Genomic DNA, 21850 nt, shown 5'->3' on the forward strand with positions numbered 1-21850 from the left:
ACAGGTCAGAGGAGAATGGGCCGACTGATTCCAGCTGATAGAAGATCAACTTTGACTCAAATAACCACTCGTTACAACCAATGTATGCAGCAAAGCATTTGTGAAGCCACAACACGAACAACCTTGAGGCAGATGGGCTACACCAGCAGAAGACCCCACCGGGTACCACTCAGCTCCACTAAAAATAGGAAAATGAGGCTACAGTTTGCACAACCTCACCAAAATTGGACAGTTGAAGACTGGAAAAATGTTGCCTGGTCTGATGAGTCTCGATTTCTGTTGAGACATTCAGATGGTAGAGTCAGAATGTGGCGTAAACAGAATGAGAACATGGATCCGTCATCCCTTGTTACCACTTTGCATGCTGGTGGTGGTGGTGTTATGGTGTGGGGAATGTTTTCGTGGCACACTTTAGGCCCCTTAGTACCAATTGGGCATTGTTTAAATGCCTCAGCCTACCTGAGAATTGTTCTAACCATGTCCATCCTTTTATGACCACCATGTACCCATCCTCTGATGGCTACTTCCAGCAGGATAATGCACCATGTCACAAAGCTTGAATAATTTCAAAATGGCTTGAACATGACAATGAGTTCACTGTACTAAAATGGCCCCCACAGTCACCAGATCTCAACCCAATAGAACATCGTTGGAATGTGGTGGAACGGCAGCTTCGTGCCCTGGATGTGCATCCCACAAATCTCCATCAACTGCAAGATGCTAGCTATCCTATCATTATGGGGCAACATTTCTAAAGAATGCTTCCAGCACCTTGTTGAATCAATGCCACAAAGAATTAAGGCAGTTCTGAAGGAGAAAGGGGGTCAAACACGGTATTAGTATGGTGTTCCTAATAATCCAGGTGAGTGTATAGACACAGGTGAAAGTGCATAGACACACATTAAAACACATCAACAACACTGACTGAGTTAGTCAATAACCAATGCATAATGGATTAGGACAAGGATTTGATAGATGTGATGTTCCTTAGTTCTGTGGGTATGCTATTCCATGTATGGTCTGCTCGAAAGGAAAAAGCTGACTGTAGAAAACTACTTTGTCTACATGGTATTTTACAATCCCTTCTTCATTTCCTAATGTTGAAAGTGTTATTGATTTTCTTTGATATGTTAATGCCTTTTTTTATGAAACTGAGTAGTAGTTAATCAATGTAGTTTCTAGTGAACAACATGCAAACTGAGGATTGTTCTTCAGTATGACAAAGACATCGTGAGGAATGAAGGAAATGAAAAAGTTAAATCAAGTAAAACAGGCTAATGAAACGAAAAACTGCTTGATGTATGCAGTAACAAACTTCACATGAAATGCATATAATTGAATGTAACAATGTGTGTGTTCTTAGATCTCTAAAGAGACAAAACCCCCATCTCAGTGAGGATGTGGTTCTTATCAGAGCTCTGAGGGATTCCAACCTGCCAAAGTTCCTCACTGATGATACTGTGCTGTTTGGGTAAGCCAATCATACATTTTGGTAAGGAAGCACATCTTACTTCTGGACAGCCTACACAAATAAGATGAGTTTCACTGAGAAAAAGGTGTTGTTTTCTATGTTGTTGCATGTAAAAACAATATTTTTTCTATTGCGTGCGTGTATATATACTGTATGTGTGTTTGTATTATGCCAACAGTGGTATCCTGTCTGACCTCTTCCCTGGTGTGATTATTCCCGAGCATGACTACGGTGTGCTGTACACCACCATCCTGGAATCTCTGGTTAAGCGAAACCTACAGCCACTGGATGGCATGACCAAGAAGGTACAAGGGCACGTGATGTTCCTTTATTTTTTTATTTCCTTATGAATATTTTTACTTCTGTAAAAACACTCTGCATGTAATATATACATTTTAAGATGAGGCTGGCATTATTCTTTATTTTTTCTTTCTTTCATCAACAAATCAAGTTCATCCCATAATATAGGGCTGGGACAATATACTTTTGTCCCAATTTGATTCATAATACATGGGTGCCAATTTGATTTGTATTGTGATTTCCATTAATTGCGATTCTAGAAGTAATGCGATTCGATAGTATTGAGTGTTGCGATTTTCTTTTTCTTCTTGAACAAAAACAAAAGTTGAATAATACACTTCTAGAGACAATATACATATGAGACATTTCTAAACAGTAATTTTTAAAGAATGCACATCACAGTCAGTCAGTCTGACATTTATTCAATTTGTAAAGAAGTGCATAACCTGTAAATTCTGCTTTCTGTTTTGCTGGAAACCGATATGATGTAGTCGCCATTGGCGGTACCGTATAAACAGTAAATATTTAGGTGAATCATAGGTAAAATGGATAAATAAAAAATATTGATTCTAGGGAAAAGAATCGATTTTAAAAATTGCTGCACAAAAGTCACAATACATATGATTTTCAAATGAGTGAGTAAATGGATACATGCGAGACAAATTAAAAAGCACTATGGATAAAAGCACTATATATTGTTGTCTATTAACCATTTCATTTATGTTTTATAATAGTTATTTGACAACATTGGTGGTCTATGGCACCAGGGAATAGCTATGTCAAGCTTTAGCCACACAGGCAATAGCCTAGCTGTTAATAGGATCAATCCATTGTTTTTGTATTTTCATCAGATTCATTAACAATAGTAAAAATCATACAATATGGCCAGCCTTATCTTTTAAAAGGTTGGTTCACACAAATTACAAAAATACAACAAGGTGCGAAAATATAATGCAGGTCAATTCAGATGCGTTGTTTGTTTCACTTTGCTATAGTAGTACACTTGTATGTATTTAGTTTGTTTTGTAAAACAGGTCCCTTCTCAAAACATGCCCTCATTCCTCTCCAAACACTTCTTTTATTACGACCAGGTGATCCAGCTATATGAAACCATGTTAGTGCGTCATGGTGTCATGTTGGTAGGGCCTACTGGTGGAGGTAAGACCACTGTGTACAGCATCTTGGCAGACACACTGGAGACCCTTCAAGGCACGGAGCACAAGGCTAACAACCCCTTCTATCAACATGTCAGGACCTATATTCTCAACCCAAAATCTGTCACAATGGGAGAGCTATATGGAGAGGTACTGCGGACAAGAGAATTAATTACACAACAGTTTCTTCACTTCTCTCTCTCTACATTCATTATTATCCTCAAACCCTCAGGTTAACACATTAACACTTGAGTGGCGTGACGGACTGATGGCGCTGAGTGTCCGTGATGCAGTCAGCGACACCACTGACGACCACAAGTGGGTGATCTGCGATGGGCCAGTTGACGCCCTGTGGATTGAGAACATGAACACAGTGCTGGATGACAACAAGATGCTCTGTATGGCTAACAGCGAGCGAATCAAGCTTACTCCATCCATACATATGCTGTTTGAGGTTAGAGCTGAACATGTTATCTATTCAGTAAGCGGTTTTCAATGTGTTGAAGACAGGTCGGACCTGGGTAAACTGCTCAATCTAGAATAAAAATGTGATTCTCTCTGCTTTAGTGAATAATTACATGGTTCTACAGTGTTTTGTGCTCCTAGATCAAATGATTTAGTCTATTTCGTCAACTGTGGGTTTCAGGTCCAGGACTTGGCTGTAGCGTCTCCAGCCACAGTCAGTCGTTGTGGGATGGTATATATTGACCCAGATGAGCTCAAGTGGATGCCCTATGTCCAGACATGGAGCAGTGGTTTAGGAGTGAAGGTACATACTAAGTCTCTGTCATTCCCAGTATTTGATTGCAAAAGGCCTTTAAATGTGGCTAACAGCATGCTCAGGATCTATTGTAATCTTAAATTCTTTTTGTGGAACTGTGACTGTGTGTTCCTGACTGTTTGTGCACCGAATGAATGAACGAATGAATGGTAATGTGCCTTTTCAGGCATTATAAGCAGAAGAACTTGAGCATTAGCATAAATGTTGATGACAGCACATAATTTGCAACATTAGCCCTTATAGCCTTTTAAGGTTACTTAACAACGCAGTGAGTGGGTCATCTCTCTCCTTAATTTTGAACTGTCGCGCTCTCTTGTTGTATATCTCTCTATTTCACTGTCTAATTGACTGAGACTAGTCTGTTTGTTGTATTTATCTAAAAATCTGTCACTTGTTGTTGCTTGTGTGTCTTTGTCCATCTTTGTGCCTTCTACTCTTTTCTCTCCACATTTCTCTCCCACCTTTGAGTATTTCAACCTCTCCATTAAGATGCTTCAATCTGTTTTGTACCAAGCAACATTTTTTTGGGAAAGGACTTTATTTTTCTTAGTTTCAGTGTTGCATTCTGCTTCGTTTGGGGAAACTTTGATTACACTTTCAACAAATGTGTAGAGTGGTTGGAGTTAGAGTTTATTCAAGTGTTTAATTTGTTTTTTATTGATTTTCACTTAGCTATTTTAGCTGAGAGGGTCTGTCTCTCTGGGACAGGGAGAGCATTGTCCATACTTTACCTTTTAAATTCTTAAACCCTTGTTCAAATTAGTAGGTTGTGTACCTGTTCAAGAAATAGTTCATCACTTTAGAAAATAAGCTTATTCCTTTTCTTGCTTACAGATAAATGTGAAAATCAATACCACTCTAGACTGAAAACAGCTAGCCTTTCTCTTTCTTACTGTTTGAAAATAATAGAGGCCAGTGAGCTTTAGAGATACTGGAAGGTGGATTTGTTTTTTACCTTTGCACAGAGTCAGGCTAGATGTGACCCCCTTGCTTTCAGTCATTTATCCTAAGCTAAACTTCTATTTAGCGGACAGATATGAGTGATTTCGATTTTCTCATCTAACTCTTGGCAAGAAAATAAATAAATGATTCAGTAAAAATGTCAAAACTATTCAACTGTATCTATATCAAACTAACTAGGTTGAATTGATGATTATGTAGATAAACGTCTCTTAAAGATTACTACATAAACATACACTCCTCTGCCTCTGTTCACTGCATGCTGTCTCTCTAGCTCCCAGACCCAGTGCGGACATACCTGCTGGATCTGTTTGAGCAGTATGTGGAGAAGGGTCTTCAGTTTGTGTTGAAGCATTGTACCCAGGCAATGCGACAGGTGGACATCAGTAAAGTCACCACTCTGTGCTCCCTGCTGGAGGCTCTGCTGCTGGGTGAAGGAGGGCCAGACCTTCAAATGGTACATTAAACACAAAATGTAACTGTCACTTTAGTCTATTTCAGTTCTGTCTATGGTGCCACACCAGGACTGGTCTATTAATGCAAATAAGGACATTTTCTCACAATAACTCAGCACTATAATAAGAAATATTCAGTGTTATTGTGGGCAAGGTCAGATGACAAAGGCAGGACCTCAAATGTCACCAATACCTTGTAGATGATTGGACACCACAACTGCATAAAGTCAATATAGGTGTGTGTACTTCATTTTGAACCATGCCATAACTTACTAACTGAGCTTTTTCCCTTTTTCTGTTCATGTGTTGGTGTCAGGATTCCAAACTTCTTAACAGTGTATTATGTCAGACCTTCATATTTTGCTACCTGTGGGCAGTCGGCGGAAACCTGGTCAGTTCTCACTGGGATGCTTTTGACAACTTCATCAAACAGCAGTTTGAAGGCAACAGCAATGCTACGGTATGTACCTGTGCACACACCCACACCCACTCATACATACAGAAATAGATGGACAGTGTAGAGGGCTTTATCACTAAACTATATTGTTACATTTGCAGACACTGCATATGATATGTTCACAACACAGCGACATGCATAAAGACAGAAAAGTCACAACTTTGTCTTACAGGCCCAGTGCTGCTGTTAAAACTCAGCCACTCAAGGCATTCTTTTCCCACTCATCTTTATTACAGAGTCAAATCCGTGTACGCAGACGCGTTTGCAGACATTAGCATGAAATATGTGAAAAGGCCTGAAGGTTAGCTGATATTATATTACCAAATTAATTTTGGCACTGAATGTATCTCACTTGAGTATAGCTAGTCCAAAAAAGGGTTATTCCCTATGATATCACTCACTCATGTGAAAATAAGACATTAAGAAAGAGCATCCATATCGTACATTTTTGTAATACTGTAATACTTATAGTGGGTTAGGGAACATATTGGAAAGGTCAGTTGGATAAAACATTGAGCTCTGTGCCAGGGTTATAAAATTGCAATGATGCAGATCATTATTCCACCATGCCAACTTTAAAGAATTATGAGTTGGTCGTTAGACAATGGAGGAAGGTAGATGCTGGGGGGCTGATATTTTGAGTCCTTCCGCCTAACAGGAAATGGAAAGTTGATTGTTTGAGAGGCTTGTCTTGGCTTGCAGCAGTGGCAGGTGATTGAGGGAATTCCTTAATGACAAAGGCAGAACACAGTAGGGCAGAACATGACTCACTTACCTCAAGGTGGAGTGAGCATGGAAGGGAAAGGTTTATGAAGTCTTTAGAGTATAATCAGGAACATCCAACATGATTCCACGTTTGTTTAGGTGCTTATGTTGTATTTTCTGGTGGTGTGTGTATTTGGGCATTTTGATATTATTTAGCTCAGAGAACTGTTTTGTGTATGTTTTTGTGTGTTTACCATGAGATAAAGCCAGTGTAGCCAGCTCCCAGCAGTGCAGTTTGAGGGAAAACAAACACATGGGCACATGCACACACAATACTAACAGCAGGATTCAGGAAAACAAAGATGGCTGACAAATATTAATTCACATTCCGCCGGGAAAACTTCCAAAGTTCCACATAACAAATAAATCAAGTAAAATGTGTTTCTTTATTGCCTGATTTCTGAGGAGGTGTTAAAGCTTATTGCATACCGTCTTACGAAGGCACTTGTATACATTTTTGTAAACATTCATTATACTTTATTTGCCTAATTTTTGTGTGTGTTGTATGTTAATATAAATTAATGTGTGCCATGTAGCTCCCGAGAGATGGTACCTTGTGGAGTTCATTCATACCCTTTAACCACAAGCGTCTGGAGTCTTGGGAGAAGATAATCCCTTCATTTACATACAACAGGGAGCAGCCCTTTTTTGAGATGCTGGTCCCCACCACAGACACTGTCCGGTATGGCTACCTGATGGAGAAACTGTTATCTGTGCGACGTTCTGTACTCTTCACTGGCAGCACTGGAGTGGGGAAGGTAAGGATTCATGGATACAGTGAAAATGGTAGCAACACTGACATACTGTACTTTAAATCATAGCACACTGACCTATAGGAATTTAACAAGAGAATCCAGATACAGCACTATGTTGATAATTATATGCCCAGTTGTGTTCTTTAAAGGGGCATCTGCTTTATATCACTGGCGAACTACAGCTCAAACCTGGGCTCACTTCCCAGTAGTAGTGCTTCTGGCATTACCAGGTGTTTCAGTAAATACAGTGTGACCTCCAGTTGTAGTGTGGTAGGAGAAGTGTTGGATTATGAGCAAGTAATGTACAGAAAGCTCATTAAGCTTATTAAAATGATTAACTGGGAAGATACTGTCAATAAAATGTTTGTGTGCTTTTAATAGTTGGCTCTTTGCTTTAGTTTAGATCTTGCCTTGTGAGTCAATGTGTAGTGTAGATAGCTCCTGGTAGTCTACACCCACCTTCCTGATTAAATTTGTAGAAGGGATAGCTAGAGATCATGACTAAATGAAGACTAAAAATACACACAAAAATCATTAATACAACCAAACCTATACATACTGCACCTATTCAGGTAAACTTTAAAATACAAGAATTACAGTGGTTGTAGAGATCATTACAAGATCCATATGAAATACCCCCAAAATGATTGACTGTTTAGCTTTGGTGCTGAGTTTTCTATTATAGGGCTGTTTTGTCTTGCTTGACCATTAATCCTCAAGTTTGGAAGAAAGAGAGAAAAAATTCAAGTCGTCAGTGTTTTAAAAATGTTTGAATGTTTCTGTCCCTGACAGTCGGTGGTGGCTCGGGGCCTACTTAACAGTATCCAGGAAAAAGCAGGATATGTCCCTGTCTACATCAACTTCTCAGCTCAGACCACCTCCGCCCGCACGCAGGAGATCATTGAGTCCAAACTGGAGAAAAAGAGAAAAAACATTATGGGTATTGGCTCGCACTTTCATTATCGATAACCATTTATATGCTGCAGTGTAGAAAGGTTCTGAACAGTTTATCTGTTCTTCTAACCATCCATTCATCTATCTGGTCATTTGTCCTTGATTCTGCTTTTGATATCATACAAACAGTATCATCCTTTTGTATGCATCTGTACATCCGCTAACCTTTTTCTCCTTCTCTCCTTATCCTTTTCATTTTCCCTCCCTGTAGGTGCTCCTGGTAACAAGAAGTTAGTGGTCTTTGTTGATGACCTGAATATGCCTAAACTTGACAGTTATGGCTCTCAGCCCCCTATAGAACTCCTGCGCCAGTTCCAGGACTTTTCTGGCTTCTATGACAGAAACAAGTTCTTCTGGAAGGAGATTCAGGTATAAATGTATACAAATAAAATGAGCTACATTGTAACGACACATTTTACAGCTATGATTATGTATGTGCATATATCTTGGAGTTCAGCAGATGGCTGTTTTAGTGACTTATGTGGCTGTCTATTTTATAAATCTACAAACAGACAAGTAAACATGCCTTTCAGTATTCAGTTAGAACCTTTGTTTTAGATCGAGCATGTTTAACATTTACACATTTTGGCAACAAGGTGATTATTGTTTTTGCACAGTCAGCATCAACATCATTTCATTTGGAGTTTTAATAAGGTTAGTCCATTTATATAAGAAACCCATTTATCTTGTGTGTCTGTGTGTGTTTGACATGCATGTGTGTTTGACACACACCTATTGGCCTTATGGATGTTTTTATCTAAAGAAATGCTAATATAGTCATAGCAGCTTTTCAGATGCTGGAATGTCAGACTTCAGAGCAGTATAAATATTGGTATTGTTAACACATTGGATTAGGGGTGGAATTTTCTTATGTTTAAATGAAATGTGTGTACCTGATGTAGACATCTGATGAAGTTTCTGATGGGAGACGTGTTTTCTCTCTTTTACATTTTGGCAAACCTCTCCTCCACTCCTTCTCCTTTCTACCTCTCCTCCAGGAAATGACCATTGTTGCAGCGTGTGCTCCTCCGGGAGGGGGGCGCAATCCGGTGACCCCCCGATTCATCCGCCACTTCAGCATGCTGTGTCTTCCCACACCCTCAGATCAAAGTCTCAAGCAGATCTTCAAAGTGAGGAGTCACACATAGACAGACACACTCAAAGAATGGGGCTACATTTAATGTTTAATGTAATGTTTTAATGTTTATTCTTACTGGTTTAGGAACAATATTATGCGGCCATAATGTTCATGCACTTATGTCTAAGATATCTGACTTTTGCTCTCTCACTCTCTCAATTTCTCCATCTCACCCCACTCCCAACTGTTAATCACACTTACTTGCTTCTTTAATGCTTGTTATTATCTCTTTTCCCTCCCAACCTTCCTTCAGGCCATCCTGAGCGGTTTCTTTAGTGAGTTTTCCCAGGAGGTGAAGGATAGTGCCGATCAGATTGTGGATGCATCTGTGGAGATTTACAACCGCTTGAGTGTAGATCTGCTGCCCACTCCCGCTAAGTCCCACTATGTCTTCAATCTCCGGGACCTCTCCAAGTGCGTCCAAGGTGAGACACGCTGTGACAGACAAGCACACATTTAGATCAGCTCCACAAAGAGCAGCTGCAGCTGTCACAACTGCTAACGACTAACAGCCCAGAGCCCAGTTCAGGGGCTGGGCAGTGGTGGATACCTTTTTGCAGAATTGACATCTTTTATGCAGCTTTCCAGTTCCACTTGGCTAGCCAGCAGCCAGATTTCTATTTTGTTGAGTTTCAGAAACAGAACACAAATATGAGTGAGAAAGGATAACATGCATACCACTGAAACACAGGCTGGTACAGGTAGTATCTTGTATCCAGATATGTCTGTATGTATATATGTATTTTTCTGCCTTTTGAAAGGCCACTCGGAATTCAGAGATCAGTGTGTTGGTTTTTGGTTGAAACTTGAATTTCCAGTCACTGGGGATTTGATCACTAAATATGCATTTTAATGTTCAGGCATACAGCATGTACTCTCTCTCTTTTCCTCAACAGCACAAACTAAACTGTAGCTTTGCTGAAAGAGACTTACAGATACAGAGAGTGTCTAAATCTTTGTACCTCCACAGCTTGGGGCACAGCTGTGATTTATCTCTTCAAGCCACATTACCAACATTTATGGGCTCTGTCTCAGCCTCATGCTCCCAGATTGTCTGCACCATCACCCTCCTTCCCTCTCTCCCTCCCTCCCTCTCTTCCTTTACCCAGCAGGCATCATTATAGCATGAAGATGAGCTGAAGTGACTTCTACGACGGTTTTCTGTACACCACTTGTTCCATATAGTTTGAGTGCATTACTCAAACACACAGTTTCCCTTTGCAGTACATACTGTTGGTGAGGGGTAATAAACTGACACCCGCTCTTCCCATTTTCTTATATTGCTGACATCACATGGCCTCTCTCTACACAATGTATTTTTCTGTTTTTTGTTTTACTTTAAATGTATCCTTTGCAGTTGTCTTCATATGGCTTCATAACGAGTAAGTAAAGCAGCTGCTAAAAGTGAGCAGAAGAAACATTTTTCGGAGACACTTACAGACAATATAGAATTTCCCACCAAGCCACTTAAGCTCTTCATTTTATTTTGTGTATCTTGCATCTTTACAATGTTTTCCACTGCGTTGAAAATTCTTATCCAATAAAGCTGTGTCCTACCTTTTTGTTGTGCTCTTGGTTTTCTTCCTTTTGTTTTCTTGGAGATATTTTAATGAGCTCCCTTTTTTCATCCTTTCATTTTTTTTCTTATCCTTTTGCTCCTATGTACAGCATGTATTTACTTAAGATAAGTACAACTGAACAATTCTCCTTTCCGTACATCTTTTTTTTGACCTCTTTGATGTCTAGGTATACTGCAGTGTGAGCCAAGTCAAGTGAGAGACCGGAACCAGATCTTCCGTCTCTTCTGCCATGAGTGTCAGCGAGTGTTCCACGACCGGCTCATCAACAACCAAGATAAGACCTATTTCAACACCATTGTCTCTGAGATGGCCAGTAAGAACTCACAAAGGCCGTCCCAATAACTCACTTTGCTAAATGCACACACTTTCACAGTTCACTCTACCCATTTTCTACTTATTTTGCACCTTTGCAATACCCCTCCTTTGACCCTCTCTCTCTTACTACCAGGCAGATATTTTGGCATTACCTTGGAGCCCTCATACTTTGTGACTCAGCCCATCATATTTGGAGACTTCATCAAGGCCAGATTCTCTCTTCTTATTGAAAATGCTTGACAAATTCAGAAAACATTTTGATTTCTAGATTTAAACCAAAATACCATTTAACACGTAACATTTATTTATTACAATTGCTCTTCATCTAATAATCCCTGTAGGTGGGTGCAGAGAAAGAAGATCGTCTGTATGAGGATCTGACAGACATGAATAAGATTCAGGTTGTTCTCCAAGATTACCTCGATGATTACAACATGACCTTCTCCAAGGAGACAAAGCTGGTTTTCTTCCAGGACGCCATTGAGCATGTCTCCAGGTATGTACACAACAAACTTGCACCACTGAATTGCCAGATTTTTTGTAAGGCGGCTTCTTAGTTGGTGGTTAATATATTTTAGCTGCAGGTTGTACAAACTGTGAGAAGAGAGTTACACCAATAAGAAAAGAATACCTAGAAAGTCACTATGACATGCTCAAGTGTTTGTCACACATACAGTGTGTTGCTGCTGATGGTGAGGTGACTAACATTTTTGGATGTGCTTTGATTATTGATGATTAAGTTATTTGTGTACATCAAGACTCAGCTTAATACAAACGTATAATATAACTAGAACTGCAAGCAGTTATGATGGGGTCCAAGCCACCGATGCCAGTTGCCCCCGACGGCCCGGGGAGCGCGCGAAAGCGGAACCCGAGACCTGGTGGTGGGGAGGCAAACGTCAGTAAATATCGAGAGGTGTAAGCCGCAAGGTCTGCGGTACATTGCCGTTGCAAATGTAGTGGTAAACCGTTCATCTCCATGCATATACAGACTACCTTTAACAATTCTCTACAATAAACAAACTTCTTAACCCCCCTGACCACAGGGGACAGCAGAGAGAAATGAGAGAGTGACTGAGAGGGCCGGAGGGGGGAGGCAGGTGTGGTGGTTGAAAAAGCAGGGGAGGTGGTCAAGTTGTTGTAAATGGTGTCATAGGCGCCAATTTATGTTTTCCTCCATGGGTGCTCACAAGCGCGTGTCCTTTAAATAAAAAAAAGAAGTCAAAAATTGTTTGCATTTCAGAACCTTAGGAAGTGGACAGTGGCCGACACGAACACACACGCCTATTAACTCGATAAAAAAGCCGTAAAGTAGGATTTTAACTCAGGACAGAGCCACTTCTGACAAATACAGATAGGATTGGAGATGAAAAGTTTAACTGACACGTAACCGTGATAAGCTTGGGGGGAAATTAAGAATCAATGCCACCGACATAACCAATCAACCTATGACAGACGCTCCACATAACACCAACTGCAATGTTTAATTTTAAATGAATGTAGCCTACTGGCAGTCTGGCACAAGTGGGTGGTCAGTATCTTCCGTGGGTGCTCGAACTCCGAAGCACCAATGGTATCAGCGCCTATGAATGGTGTTGATTTTGGATTGAAAAAGTGAGAGAAAAGAGTTGCATTTTTCCACTGTGAAGGCTGTAGAAACTTTGTCACGTGGGTTAAGAAGTTTGTTTATTGTAGAAAACCAGGGGAGCATGCAAAAGCAAATCCAAAATGTAACGGTAGGAGGCAAACATCAGTAAATATTGAGAAGTGTGAGCTGCAAGGTCTGTCGTACATTCCCATTGCAAATATGCCATTAACATTGATTGAATAAAAGGGTCAAAACTCGTCTACGTTGAATAAAATGTGTTACAGAGCCTCAGAGCGGCATGCCGAACGAGCATCACAAGTTTCGTGTTGATTGTATTCACTGTGGCAAAGATATTGCAATTGCAAATTTCCCATTTAAATGCATTGAGTTATTGACCAAAACAAATAAACATTGATTATAGCGTGCCCTTATGGCCGATCTTCGCCAAATTTGGTTGAGAGCATCTTAGTGGGATGTTGTACAGCGAACTCAAGTTCTTTGCTGATAACATTTAATTTGTCTGAGATATGATATGTGTGGTAGCTAGCCAGGAAAATTGGTTTGGTTGTCAAATGTGCATACTTTAACGTAGCAAAATTCTTTGTATAACTATGGTCAGGTACATCTGGAGATGCTATCTACCAGGTTTTGTGCAGATTGGTCGCACGGCCTTGGACGAGTTTGAAAAAGTTGGTATTGCGAAAAAACCTTTAAGCGGAAATGGGCGTGGCCTATATCATGTTATTCAGCTTTAAGGAACACAGCGATGTAAGGTTTTCTAATGTGCGATGTGTAATGTGGGAGTTAAAGGCAAAAAAAAACATTATAGCGAAGAGTTTTCGTAAAACGCGTGGGGGACCTCCAGAGGGTCATGGCAAACAAGAATCTGAAGTTTGGTGTTGATAGCCTTTATTTTGGCCGCAATATGGCAAAGTTGGTGTTTTCATAGTTAGCTACACAAATTTGTTTGTGCGTAGTATGCACAATTTTTATCCCATCAAAATCCTTTAGGTCGGTCTGGAGATGCTCCCTGCCAAGTTTCGTGCAGATCAGTCGCACGGTCTAGGAGGAGATCGAAAAAGTATGTTTTTGATAAATCGTGATTTTTTTCACGCATAAAATACTAGGCGGAAATCGCCGTGGCCTATATCGCGTGATTCAGTTGGATCCAGGAAACGCGTGGATGTATGGTTTTTGCATGTCCGGTGTACGGTGTGGGAGTTATAGGGCTATTTAGTAATATCTATTAGTTATAGTTTTTTCTGCTATAGCGCCACCTAGTGATGGAAGTGGGTCAGTTGTTGCGCCTGAGGAGTTTTGGACCAGTCCTGAAAATGGCACCCCCCACCATGTACGATTTAGGCTGAGTTTTAGGCGGAGAAGAAAAATAATGGAAAATAATCCTTAGAAAAACAATAGGGTTCCACAGCCCTGCTGTGCGAACGGGTTCTTCCAGACTCTGGCTTGGACCCCTAATTGTCAGTATTGTTGTATCACTGCATATCACTCCACAGAAATCTGTTCTTTAACAATACAAGCGACTAGTCCGTAGGTAGGGCTACACGGTCTTGCTCAAAGACCCTCTCTTTTTGTTTAAAAAATAATGACAATGCTATTTTTCTTATCTTTTACTGTAGGATTTCCCGTATGATTCGCCAGGAGAGAGGCAATGCCCTGCTAGTGGGGGTGGGAGGTACAGGCAAGCAGTCACTCACTCGGTTGGCATCCCACATGTGTGGGTACCGCTGCTTCGAGATTGAACTGAGTCGAGGCTACAACTATGACAGCTTCCATGAAGACTTGAGGAGACTCTACAAGATGGCTGGTGTGGAGGGCAAGAATATGGTGTTCCTCTTCACAGATACTCAGGTATGATGGTTGAACTGATATGAATATTTGGATGCCTGCAGATTGTTTTGTTTTTTTAACCTTAGAGGTGTCCACTCTCCTGTTGTAGATTGTGGTGGAGGAGTTTTTGGAGGACATCAACAACATGCTGAACTCTGGCGAGGTGCCCAACCTTTTTGAAAAAGATGAGCTGGAACAAGTACTAGCTGCCACCCGCCCTAAAGCCAAAGAGGCTGGAATCAGTGAGGAGAACAGGGATGAGGTACACACACCGACACAAACACTGTTAAAAAAAAATACATTCAGGCAGTACATATGTAGCACTGTATGTATCTACAACATGTACAAGCACTGGGTTATGTGCCAGACTCTCTTGGCCTCGAACAGTAACACAAAGGGTCCTCGGAGAGATATAAATAAACCAATCCAAGACACTGGCAGATTTGCCCTCCCAGTGTTTACGATGTTCAGATAAAACCCAGGCTGTCAGTAGCCAAAGGTAGATAAGATAAGATAAACCTTATTGTCTACAAGGGGAATTTTTTCTGGGGCAATAGTGCTACTACACACAGCTGCAATCAACTTAAGACAACACATAGCCAACAAGACAGTACAGCGGTACACCGTAATAAATGACATACAACAAAATGCCTTGTAAGGTAAAATATATAAAGACATAGGCATTTTATAAATTAGGAAATAATTCATAAAAACCATAGTGCATTATGCATACAACTAAATGCAACAGTGCCTCATGGCTTATGAACTACATAAGGATAAACCTGTTTTCTTATTGAGTAGTGTTATAGACGTTGGGAGAAAGGACAGCTTGAAGCGTTTGTTTTTACATTTGCTGGCTCTCGTGTCTAATTAAGATAATTAAGAACTTCCATAAAAATTTTTTAAAAACAACACACAGTGTCTCCCACAAAGGGCAAAAATAGCCATAGAGTCTTGTCAAGAGCAGTCAGTTAAAGTCCATGGCCCCAAGCAAACTGTAAGAAAACAGCCAAAGCTCCAGATATTATGGAGTCTCTGCATATGTATGTGTGTGTTGCCCTCAGGTGTTCCAGTATTTCATCTCTCGTGTACGGGAGAAGCTGCACATTGTTCTGTGTATGAGTCCTGTGGGCGATTCCTTCAGGTCCCGCTGTCGTATGTTTCCTTCACTGGTGAACTGCTGCACCATTGACTGGTTTGTGCAGGTATGCTGAGATTGGTCAAATTTTTCTGACCATATCTAGTCATATATACTTACTTTGTTTTAGTTTGGGGTTGTGAAATGTAAGATGATTATGCAATTATTATGCATAGAAAACCATAGAATATAAATACACATATTCTGTATGGTACACACAGCAGGTTATAGGGAGTCTACAGCGCCATTCTTCTTTCAGTCTATCTTGCATTACAGCCATGCTGCTGGTCCTGGCAGCTATACCCTTAATGTAATTTCTTTTCACTCTGATGTAATTTTTCAGACCCTACTTTCGTCATATTGCATTTTTCTTGTTTTACAACTATTCTCTCCCCCCTCCACCATTCTGTTCACCTGTCTTTTAGTTTTTTACTTTCTATCCATATCGTTCCATTAATGTTTTTTATTAGCATATTAAATTATTGTTTTGTTAAACTCAGTTGAGGAAGCTTGTAATTGGCATCTTTATTGAATGTCTTTATTATTGTATTTGTACATTTGCATGGCTTTCTATTGCTATTCTGTTGAATCATTGTGAAAAATATACAAAAGCTCAAATAAAAACTGTATATCCTTGCTATTGCTCACTATCATTATCTCACTCCTTCCTCTTTTCCCCTTTGCCCCCGGGTATCCAGTGGCCTCGTGAGGCGCTGCTCTCTGTCTCTGAGACCTTTTTCCAAAATGTGGACTTTGGCAATGAAGAGCTGAAGCAGAGCTTCTCAGCCATGTGCGTGGAGATACATGTGAGTGTTACTGATATGGCTGAGCGCTTCTACTCGGAGCTGAGACGCCGATACTACACCACACCTACCTCCTACCTGGAGCTCATCAACCTCTACCTGTCCATGCTAGACGAGAAGAGACAGCAGTTAGTGCTTGTAAGTCTGACCATCAAAATGCAACAAATGTTACAAGTGATAAGTTGAAGGCTGTGGTGTTAATGATGAACCCTAATCTTAGAGGCAGTAGCAGCTAGTTGCTCTGGCTAGTGGTTTGTAGTAATTGTGAACAATTTTCTTTATTTTGTAGATTATGTCTAAAAGCTTTGTATGCATAATATACCTGTGTGTGGGGATGTTTCTGTATAGGCCAGGGATCGTGTGAAGAATGGTCTGACCAAACTGCTGGAGACCAATGTGCTTGTGGATACAATGAAAGTGGACCTGTCTGCTCTGGAGCCAGTGCTGAAACAAAAATCCATTGATGTTGATGCCCTCATGGAGAAACTGGCTGTAGACCAGGAGAGCGCTGACAAGGTGTGTGTGTGTGTGTGTGTGTGTGTGTGTGTGTGTGTGTGTGTGTGTGTGTGTGTGTGTGTGTGTGTGTGTGTGTGTGTGTGTGTGTGTGTGTGTGTGTGTGTGTGTGTGTGTGTGTGTGTGCGCATGCGTGAGTTTGTGTGCGCATGCGTGAGTTTGTGTGCGCATGCGTGAGTTTGTGTGTGTGGTAGTACTACCATAGAGCTTTCAAAGGCGTGTCTGTTGTTTCCTATAAGATCATTATTATGCTTTTTCAGTAAAAAGCATAATAATGTTCTGTATATCATACAGAAATATCCCTTCAACAGGTGCGTAAAGTAGTGACAGAGGACGAGGCTTTGGCCAAGGTCAAAGCTGAATACACCCAGGAGATAGCCGCTGATGCCCAGAGGGACCTGGATGAGGCTCTGCCAGCCCTGGAGGGTGCCAACCAGGCCCTTAATTCTCTTGACAAGGCTGACATCTCTGAGATCAAGGTGTTCACCAAACCCCCAGACATGGTCATGACCGTCATGGAGGCTGTCTGCATCCTGCTCAGCTGCAAGTCAGTGTGCTTCTCTCTCACCCTAAAATACAAGATGTTTTATTAGAGTCTCTCTCTCCCCATCTTATATTCCATTGTTACAAAGGCCCTTCACAGTTATTATGTTATAGCCTTACATTCTATTTTATAAGGAAATAGAACAAAGTTGGGATGGCAGATGCCTTTTTCATAATAAATTCATAAAGCATTGAGGACAGACCAGACATTCTCTATATGATGTGTGTTTTAGTTGTTCAGCACAAGAGATCAAAAGAGGATATTGGTATGCAATCCCAAACTGATGTAAATCTAGGATAAGTGACTGTAAAAAAGAAAGAATACCAAATTGGAAAATGTATTCACCCAATGTCCCAACAAAGATTGATCAGGCATCCTGATCTCATCCCATTGGCCATGATGATCCATCATTATAATCACAATCAGCATTGTAGCCACCTTCATCATTTTGGCATTTATAATATCTTCAGCGTAATTATTATCACCATCATTTTAGTAATTCCAAAAATCATGATCATCATTATAATCACAATCCTCTCTGTTGTTTTGCAGGCACTCTGCCAAATGTTTCAATTTTGGGCCTATTTTTTAATCCCACATATTTGTAGTTACCATCTCATGACTCAGCATGCATCAATCCCTAAATTCCATCAGTTATTAATCTACTGCATTGCTGCACTAACTCCAATCCTTCCCAATGTCCTATCTACTCTTACCTACCACCCGCTGTTTGTCCCGCCACAGACTAGCACTATGTAGAACTCTTACTGATTTACAGCATTACTAGGACAAATTACATGAATGTGTGATCTATCGTTTGATAAATTAGACTCTTGTCTTTTGTTTGTTTTTCTAAATTGTGATGTGAGTCTTTCTGTTAAATGTCATTTGTTGGATGTCACAGTGGAATCCCTACATTATATTTAAGGTATCATGACCTACAGTAGTTTACATTAGCATGTCCCTTGATTATTTATAAGTAGAATTTCATTCTCATGTCAATGCTAGCAATTGAAAGTTCCAGGCAGGGTTTGCTAACTCTTGCACCATGTACTAAACGTGTAACAACCTGCCAGACTTAGATTCAGCTAAAAAATCAGCTTCAGTAATTTCTTTTAACAGATATATTTTGTCCCCATACAAATTAAGCCACACATGCACACATATTAATTATTATTAGGCATTGTGTTAGGCCCCTTTTTTTCACAGCTCCACTAACATGCCTGTCTTCCTACAGACCGGACTGGCCCAATGCCAAGCAATTACTGGGAGATGCCAATTTCCTCAAGCGTCTGACAGACTACGACAAGGACAATATCAAGTCTCAGATCTTGCAGAAGTTGCAAAAATACATCAACAACCCTGATTTCATACCTGAGAAGGTTTGTTTGGATTTCATGCCAAACACTGATATGTCAGTCAGATTTTTTGGAGTAGGGCTCAGAGTAAACAGACTGTGGTGAAATTGGACTTCAAACACTTGAACAACAGCTTTGAATAATGATAATATAAAATAAATACAAATGTGTATAGCACCTTTCAAAACATGCTTACAAAGTGCTTCACAACAGCAAAATAAAAACAAAATCCAGTAAAATGACAATAGCATAAAAAGATAATTTGAATAAGAATCAACTAAAATACAGTATACATAGTTATGTTGCAAAATAAAATAATGCATATACAAACATACATATTGTGTGAGAGTTGAATAGAAAATGGAAAATAACTGCTTAAGTTTTGATAATGTGGTTCGATAATTATGGTCACATGGACTAGGGATAGATTGATTTTTTGGCAGTTTGCAGATTATCTGTATCAGCGTTTTATTTTCCTGATAACCGATAAAGTTAATTAATTAAAATTAAAAATTAAATTTTCACTGTTAATGCATATTGCTTCCAAATATCGGTTATTGGTTTTATTAACTACTAATAACTGGAATCGGCCTTGACAAAACAGTATTGGTCAATCCTTAATATGGACATTGGATATGTAGATTGTGTGAAACATAATATAGTGTGCTTCACTATTTGCTGCTTGGTGTAATTTGTTATTTTGTTATTGCTGTTAGGTAGAGAAGGTATCTAAATCCTGCAAATCAATGTGCATGTGGGTCAGAGCAATGGATCTTTACTCCAGGGTCCTCAAAGAAGTTGGCCCCAAGAGAGAAAAACTGGCCAAGGCACAGGTCAGTAACACTCTACACAGTAGAGTGCAGTAGACATTCAGGTTTTTAATATACATGCATTACAATTTAATGGAATGTGCTTTACATACTCTTGCTTTAAATCATAATGATGCCTATTTTTGTCAAGTCTACTGAAATCAAAGCATTCTTCCAGTAAACACCAATCCATTCTCTGTTTTTACTCAAATTTACCCTACATACATTGGACCAAATAATGAGAAAAATAAATTCTCTAAAATGGTTCATACATGGTATTTTCCTCCATTCCTTTCTTCCACTATTCCAACCATTGTAGGAGGAGCTGGATACCACTATGGCAACCCTGAGGGAGAAGCAACAACAGCTTCAGGATGTGGAGAACCAGATCAAGGTCCTACAGGATAAGTTTGACAGCAGCATAAATGAAAAGGAGGAGTTGGGTAAGGGGTCTAATCTTTATATGTAAGGGACCGTTCGTTATTTATGTCAGGGGCCACCGGAGGAGTTTTGGGATCTTAAGTCAAAATAGACCTGACCCTTCCTTCACCAGCAATACATTTTGGATGACCCTCCAAAATGATGTGCAAAAAAGGGATGACCCTCCCCAACAATTTATCGATGCATTCTGTACTGGTTTGCGCTTGGCATGCCCATTGTTTTTTTACAGCCTTGACATAAGTGACTTAACCTCCGCATCACACTCCTCTGTTATGGTGGCCATTTCAGTAGATTTACTCACTAACATTGTTGTGGAAACACAATAAGCATGGAAACTAAATGCACTTACTGCATTACTTCAAATACTAAGTTACTCCTCTAGTAAACAAGTATTTGCATGAAATAAAAAAATAAAACATTGAGAACATTCAACAAAGCACTCTGGGTTGCTATGGACTCATCACTAGGCTTCCTCAGTCATTGTATATTTTAGCATAGGTAAAGCTGCCGAAGCTGAACATTATCCAAAACTCCATTTCTCAGACGAGCGTCAATTTGGGAGCTTGCATGCTACCACTCCATCCTTCTCAAATGCCTTGAAAAGGCTGTCGTTTGCACAATTTTACAAATAATCACCGGGACCAAAAGAATATTTGAGTCGGGTATGGCTGCAACCTGGAGACCTCCCGTCTCATGCCCTCCCGGCTTGGTGCTGTCTGCAAGGTTCGACTTTTCAAAATAAAAGCTTGTCAGGTCCGCTATGTTTTCGCACAGTGTTTTGGATGTGTGGCTGTGTTTTAACTAGGCAATCATGCTAATGAATAAAATTATTTTTTCAGCAGATGTCTTAGTTACAACACGATGGAGCTAGCAAAGCAGTTTTGTGTTTATATGTGTGAGCTGGATTTATTCAGTTTGGGAAATCCCACGGTCTCTAAAGCTACAGCTCAAATTGTCTGGCTGACTAAACAGGGAGGGATCCATCTTCTAGTGATAGGGGCAGAGACTGAGAGAGCTCCATGGATAAATATGCACCAAACAAACCACTATGGAATTTTGCTGTTTTCATGAATACAAAAGTTGGGTGACCCTCCCATCAACAAAGAATAAAAAGACGTGGTCCGGTGGTCCATTCCATAAATACCAAACGGTCCCTAACCTGTTGAAACTTTTCCTGAGTTTTAAACTGCCCCTCTGCATATATTACAGTATATGTATTAATGTGTGAACATCTGCAAAAAAGTTCTCACTTAAATTTCTAATATCCCTTTCAGTATTTAAGGAGTCTATTATTACCCATTGGAATTGAATAAAAAAAAATGTCTGTCAGCATTTACCTTGCTAATAGTCTTTTTTCCTCTCTCTCTTTGTGACTGCTCTCTATCCTTAAAGTTAACACCATGGCTCTGACAGAGGCTCGGTTGGCCAGGGCAGGGAAGCTAACTTCTGCCCTAGGTGATGAGCAAGTACGCTGGGAACAAAGTGTTGCCTTGTTTGAGCAAGAGATCATCAACGTCGTGGGGAATGTGTTCATTGCAGCTGCTTGTGTGGCCTACTATGGAGCGTTCACTTCCCACTATAGACAGCTGGTGGGTACAGTGGGATTAATTGCAATTCAGAGCTTTTTAGGACTACTCTATGAGCTTACTCTATAGTCTTACACTTTGTTGCAATACAGTACACCCTTTGACGTTGCAGTGTTCATAGGACAGCAAATTAAGTC

The 21850-nt window shown here is 40.2% G+C and overlaps 1 protein-coding gene across 1 annotated transcript in view; it reads left to right on the top strand.

Annotated features, from left to right (window-relative positions):
* Positions 1 to 21850, top strand: part of dnah6 (dynein, axonemal, heavy chain 6) — a 65928-nt gene that overhangs the window by 21995 nt on the left and 22083 nt on the right. The window contains exons 36-60 of the mRNA XM_028596369.1: positions 1364 to 1471; positions 1650 to 1776; positions 2863 to 3075; positions 3158 to 3379; positions 3572 to 3694; positions 4941 to 5123; positions 5438 to 5581; positions 6880 to 7101; positions 7891 to 8038; positions 8264 to 8421; positions 9051 to 9182; positions 9444 to 9615; positions 10937 to 11083; positions 11219 to 11292; positions 11427 to 11581; positions 14311 to 14542; positions 14631 to 14783; positions 15586 to 15726; positions 16358 to 16600; positions 16811 to 16978; positions 17287 to 17522; positions 18757 to 18901; positions 19594 to 19710; positions 20006 to 20129; positions 21520 to 21716. Coding sequence (XP_028452170.1) covers positions 1364 to 1471; positions 1650 to 1776; positions 2863 to 3075; positions 3158 to 3379; positions 3572 to 3694; positions 4941 to 5123; positions 5438 to 5581; positions 6880 to 7101; positions 7891 to 8038; positions 8264 to 8421; positions 9051 to 9182; positions 9444 to 9615; positions 10937 to 11083; positions 11219 to 11292; positions 11427 to 11581; positions 14311 to 14542; positions 14631 to 14783; positions 15586 to 15726; positions 16358 to 16600; positions 16811 to 16978; positions 17287 to 17522; positions 18757 to 18901; positions 19594 to 19710; positions 20006 to 20129; positions 21520 to 21716 — 4084 coding nt within the window. The remainder of the gene's footprint in view (positions 1 to 1363; positions 1472 to 1649; positions 1777 to 2862; positions 3076 to 3157; positions 3380 to 3571; positions 3695 to 4940; positions 5124 to 5437; positions 5582 to 6879; positions 7102 to 7890; positions 8039 to 8263; positions 8422 to 9050; positions 9183 to 9443; positions 9616 to 10936; positions 11084 to 11218; positions 11293 to 11426; positions 11582 to 14310; positions 14543 to 14630; positions 14784 to 15585; positions 15727 to 16357; positions 16601 to 16810; positions 16979 to 17286; positions 17523 to 18756; positions 18902 to 19593; positions 19711 to 20005; positions 20130 to 21519; positions 21717 to 21850) is intronic.

Source organism: Perca flavescens, chromosome 2, assembly GCF_004354835.1.
Source record: "Perca flavescens isolate YP-PL-M2 chromosome 2, PFLA_1.0, whole genome shotgun sequence".
NCBI classification, from domain to species: Eukaryota; Metazoa; Chordata; class Actinopteri; order Perciformes; family Percidae; genus Perca; species Perca flavescens.